The sequence below is a fragment of the Etheostoma cragini genome, chromosome 6 (assembly GCF_013103735.1).
Source record: "Etheostoma cragini isolate CJK2018 chromosome 6, CSU_Ecrag_1.0, whole genome shotgun sequence".
NCBI classification, from domain to species: domain Eukaryota; kingdom Metazoa; phylum Chordata; class Actinopteri; order Perciformes; family Percidae; genus Etheostoma; species Etheostoma cragini.
Window position 1 is genome coordinate 20,189,598 of NC_048412.1, and position 6,000 is coordinate 20,195,597.

The window sequence follows — 6,000 nt, forward strand, 5'->3', positions numbered from 1 at the left end:
TCTTAATGCCCACCCTGTTAACCCTCTCTAGAAGGTTACCCTCTTTGCACCATCTCCCTCCTCTCCTTTTTTTCTTTTCTCTCTATACCGAAGCCTCATTTTTTACTTTCCTCCACCTTTTTTTGAACTTCTCTCAAACTCTGCCCTTCTGTTTCAACTCACCTTTCTTCTCTCCTCTATTTCTGTTCTTTATTGCCTCATTAATGTCCTCTCCAGCTTTTATTTTCTTTCAAGAAAAGGTTCTGCTCTAGCATTAGAAAACACCAGTTACTGTATGTATCCCTTTTGTGCTGTAAAGCAGTAATATAACGCATTAATACATTTTGGTAATATTATACCCGTTACAATCTCAGTAACGCGAGTTACAACCCATTTTACCCTGACATTTAGTAATGTTTGTTTCTTTATGAATTCACGGCAAAGCAATTTTGGCAGAGAAAAAAAAGGCAGCGATCGTGTTATTTCCTATTGCTGGAATTTGATGGTTAAGATGATAAACTGATAAATTTGCGAGATGGACATTGTATTTTCAGGAGTTATTACGCTGCGTTGAAGCAAGGTACTGTCCCGTCAGTGTTCCTGTGGTCAGAACCAATACCTGAGACGGTATGGACAATCTGTGTCACAACAGCTGACGGTAGGCCTACGTCAGTGAGGGCAGCAGTGTGTTCGAGCAGCTGACAGATATAAACATGTCGGGAATTGATGAAATTTAGGCCTGCTACACATAATATCATTAAATTTTATCAGTGTTGGAAAGTAACTATACCGTACTTAGGAATTTAATATCTCATTTTTGACTACTTGGATTGTATGTTTTGCTCTTTTTTATCATTTTGTGCCTCTGGTCAACAGGTGTCATTTATTCTTAAAGCGGAAACACAGGAATTAGTTTGAAGTTAGACAAGCAACTACATTGCGGCTGTGGCTCAGTGGTAGAGCGGTTGTCTACCAATCGGAAGTGTGAATGTGTGTGAGTGTATAGCTGATGATCTGATATATCTGATGAGCAGGTGGCACCTTGTACGGCAGCCTCAGCCACAGTGTATGAATGTGTGTGAATGGTGAATGTATCCTGTATGATGTAAAAGCGCTTTGAGTAGTCGTTAAGACTAGAAAAGCGCTATATAAATACAGCACATTTACACTTACAGCCATGCTAGCGTGGCTGTAGACTTTTAATGTTTTTTTCTGTGTTGCCTGTTAATTGTTTTAAATTCACCTTTTCCTGTTCTGTTTCTTGACTCCAGGACTGGGTTTTCCTCACTCGTTTCTGCTTTCTAACCGACTTTGGACGTCTGGACTTCCGGTTCCGCTACCCAAAGGTAGGACACCTACTTATAAGAATAATATAGAGATGATTGAGGTGTGTGTGTGTGTGTGTGTGCGTGTGCGTGTGCGTGTGCACGCGCATTATTTTATTCTATTTTTAATCTGGTTTCCGGCAACTTTCTTTTCCGGCAACATGATTGTTTTACTTTTCTTTTTTTTTCTTTACTTCCTCTTGCCTCACCTAAGCTGATGCCATCTCTCTTTCTCTTCTCTCCTTCCTCCGGCGTTTCCTGCTTTACCCGACTCGTCCTCTTTTTCTTTCCCCTCCTCATCCTTTTTGCTCTCCTACACTCTATTTCTATTTGCATCTGTTTTGGTCTTCCGCTCTGTCTTCTTTTACCCATACCTTGGTTTACTGTTGTAGCCTGCAGCCTTTGAAAACAATTTTATGTCATATAAATCTCAAACCATCTCGCTGCCTCCTCTGTGATCTATGCCCTCTCTCTCCTCTGTGCAGTCTCGCTGCTGTCAGAACATATTGCTCTACTTTGATGACAGTTCTCAGTGGCCAGCTGTGTACAAGAGGCATGAAAAGGTGAGACACTCAGACCCTCTGCTTTGTCTTTTGACAAGTTATCATTAAAGAGAAATACAGCTCCATTTTAGTATGGAGTAATAGTAATTGGTCACTAATGTAATGAAAAAGCTGTGACTCTGATGTTGTTAATTTTCACATTTTAACTTGAACTAAAGGATTACACCCTAGTCAGAATAAAACAAAGCAGCCTTTCTTATATATTGAAAGGCTTTTCACTCACAGCCAACAATATATTATTTTGATTAGTGATCTAAACAAGATTGTTTTTCAACAAACATAAACATTAACAAACACTTAGAAACAATTCACTGGGACGTAGGAATGCCAAGAACTGATAAAGCTTAGTCACCATACCACAGTTTTAGGCTGCACAGTTGGGCAAAGGACTCAGCCAGGGAACACCATATGCTTTAAGCACCGACCTTAACTTAGGATAAAAGAAAAAAGAGGAATGTAGTAGACTAAATACATTTTGTAAGTCAGAGAAGAGTAACAAGCCAAACTCAACAAAAATGTCTTTTAGAACTCCCCTTTGTTCCCCTTGAGGGGCTGTTATCGACCTCCCACCAGTCAGGATTGCTGTATTATTGAATAATGGGGAAAAAGTGTGCCAGTCATTTTTAAAAAACACTATATTTTTGTTGTACTGCACATTGCTGCAGATCCTCTTTCCCCCCTGTGTGTTTGTGTCTCTGTTTTAGCTACAGAGTGAGACATCTCCCTTGTTTTAGCTACAGAGTGAAACATCTCAGTTCCATACTATCTTTGTTGGGAGTCACACATGCAGTAGCTAGGTAAGATCACATAAGCGATAACTCTTTCTCCAACTTTGGTCAGTACAAGGCAGGATTAGCTAGGAGACTTCTTCTAAACGAGGGCACACTTGTGGAATACCTGCAGAACAGGGACATGTAAGTAGTTCTTTTGTAGATTATGGTGAACTAGTGGGTGTGTTGCAGCAGTGTTTTGCCATTGAGAACGAGCTAGCATGCTAGCATGTGCTACGGTTTGCCACCTCGTCTCGGCTAGTTACGTAGAAAGCCGTGCAGATTTTAAACAGCTCACCCGGAGACTGAGGGCAGAGGACATTCAGAAACCTGTATCTCACTCAGAACAGCATGGATAGTTAATCTAAGTTTGTTTGAGTGTGAATGCACCTGAGACACAAAATAACACCCTAAATTCAAGAAAAAGTGATTGTTTCATAATATTGGCACTTTAACAATGGGGACGCTAGCAGAGATGGTTGAATTGCGGGCAGAGTCATTTAAATAAAGTAGTGCAGACTTTGACCACCTTAAAGCCTGATAAGCTTTCATACTCCTCTCATAAAGATAGAAGGTGAGGAAGAGACTGAGAGAGGTTCTCTTAAAAAAAAGAAAAACATGTCTGCAACTAGTGAGAGGTGATGCTGTGTACCAGGAACATATATCGGTGACACCATAATCGATCGGCAAATGGCTTGAGCCAGCGGCTCTGGAGAAATGACAAATAATACAGGACTCAAGGGGGCAACCTTTGCGGGAGGATCTGCAGCAAATGTGTCTCCTGTAATAATGCAATGTCAATATTTCTCTTTCTTAGTAAGCCCAGAGTGCTGGCTCGTTCATTAGGAGCATCCAATCTGTCACAATTCCACACTAAAAGTGAAAGATTACCCATCATCAAAAAAAGCTGCGTTCTAAATGAAATATCATGTAGACATTGCTACTGCCTTTCATTTAATTAAATCTTAACAATAGTGCATCCAAAGTTAAGTCCCTCAACACACAAAACATGTAAAACACAGAACATGAACAAACATGACAGTGACACAAAAAGGATGGAAGGAGTGGGGGAAACATACCCAGAGAGGCTTACACTCAAAGTAGGTCTGTGATCAAGATAGGATACAGGGAAGCAAAAATTGAACAATAGCCCATAAATACCTGGTTGCAACAATAGTTGGATCCACACTAAATTAACATCAAAATAAACACATTTCTCGTCAACAAAGATAAGAAACAAAAAGCACAGAACAGCACATTGGAGAGGAAACTCTAGCCTAGCAGTGGTTTAGCTTATCTATGGAGAGGAGGTCATATCAAGCTAGATTGACATAGAATTCAGAAACACAATCTCTGTGATCCTATCTGACAACAGCACAATAAAACCAAAACACATTAAGAGAACAAGACAAACCAATGGTCCATGTTCATCAGGCAGTTGTTTCAGTCCTGATCCTCCTCAACGGCACCCTCTGTGATAGAATTCAAAGTGTTGGCTCTCCTCGGCGCGGCAGTAGGACGCGGTGCAGCTGGCTCACATAGTCCACAGCATCCCTGGCGGAGGTGAATGCTCTATACTGCACGCCTTCCTTGATCTTCAGTGTTGCAGGATAAAGCAGGAAAAAATCCAGACCCTTGACTCTGTGCTGAATCCGTGGCTCAATAGAAAGAAGCCAACGATATGTTATTGATTACACATGCAGTGATCAAGGACGATAAAATCCATATTTGTGTAAGACAAAGTGAGACACCAGAGACTTCTGCCTGAACTGAAGTTCAGAAAATAAATGATAGCAGAAACATGTCCTGCAGATAGATGTGGTTTGGAAACCTGTAACACTGCCATGTATGGTAAAGTCCATAAGTATTTAGAGAGTGACACAGTTTTTGTTGTTTTGTTACTCCAACAATTTTTTCACATAGGCTATTTAATAGAGTATGCGTTTAGAGTAATCGCTACATTTGGTGGGTTCACAAACTTATTCTTCCATCCATGGTCTCTGCAGTGACATTTTAACACTCTGTGATTCCATAATTCCCAAAGGTTTAAAACTGAGATCTTTGGCTTTTAGAGAGAATGGTCTCATGTAATATGGGCCTCAGCTATAGGAGTAGCATGCATGAATCCTTAATCTGTGTTGTATTCTCCTGTATACGCCAAACCCAGCTGCTACTATGAGAAATAACGTGATACAGTCTATAAAATTGACCTTAAATTGCTTTCACAACCAATGAATAATGTATAATGCAACCATTTACTGTAAGCAGAGCACTGTACCTGCCACTCTCCTATTTTAAAGCTGTGCTTAACCAGCCCAGTGTTAATTCATGAGCACATAGCATCTGATGTTATTTTGTGTTGTAAGAGTGAGGTGAGCTTCTGAGTAATTAGTGTTATCAGGTGTTCTAAGTACTATCTACTAGTAGGTTGGAAAAGGTTAAGGTTAATCGAAAGTTTGCTGATCCTGGACCACTCCAACTCCCCTGAGCTAGCTAATTTGAGTTGCTACAGCCGATAACTGAAGATCCGCTGCCGCTCGTTTTCCCCCCGGCAAAGTGGTCTCCTTGCGGCAGGGATTGAGACGGGGGTCTGCTTGCTTGCTTGCTAGCTACTTCTTGTGTCATTTGTGGTCTGATAAGTAGTTAAATGATCAAATTCAACTTTAAATTCAGTGCCACGTATCGCCATTTTCTAAATTAAGTACCTGTCATATTTCACAGGGCCCACCTGAGTGAGTTTCCATGGGAGCGTAGCCGTCAAGGTTTTCGTTACATCCCCGTTTGTCACTCTGCCTGAGGAGAAAATGCTGTACTCGCACTTTTTGTTTATTTGGTTGTCATGTGAGTGATTGACCCCCTGTCACTGTTCCAGTTGCTCATCCTCAAAGTGGAGAAAGAGCAGACAACCATTCGTTTGAGTTCAGTGGAACGGACAGCTCGACAAAGTTGTGTTATTGCGACTTCATGATGTTTCATAAAATTCTGAAACGGCAATGGCAAAACGTAGATAGATTACAGAAACATTCCTCTTCAAACACACAGATGTGGCATTATGTTTTGATATTTCCAGCATAGCTAATACCAGGACACAATTTCTCAGCTCCCAGACCGATTTTGGTGTTTTCCAGAATCAAATAGAATGACCTTTATTCCACACTTACCATTATTCAGCACACGCAGGGAGAAATCCATCACAGGAGAGATGAGAAAACATCAATTTTATTTCCACTTACAGCAGCATCAATAGCAAGCTACAATTTTAATTAAATTTTGATTAAACACACCTTGTATTCCAGACTGGAAAAACGGTCTCTTATGCTTTCATTGCTGCTCTGTTGTTAATTAATATGCATACAGCTGAAC

The 6,000-nt window shown here is 40.6% G+C and overlaps 1 protein-coding gene across 1 annotated transcript in view; it reads left to right on the forward strand.

Annotated features, from left to right (window-relative positions):
• The window catches only part of tmem145 (transmembrane protein 145), a 39,207-nt gene that overhangs the window by 12,588 nt on the left and 20,619 nt on the right, over positions 1 to 6,000 (forward strand). The window contains exons 2-3 of the mRNA XM_034873602.1: positions 1,251 to 1,325; positions 1,790 to 1,904. Of these exons, the coding sequence (XP_034729493.1) occupies positions 1,251 to 1,325; positions 1,790 to 1,904 (190 nt within the window). The remainder of the gene's footprint in view (positions 1 to 1,250; positions 1,326 to 1,789; positions 1,905 to 6,000) is intronic.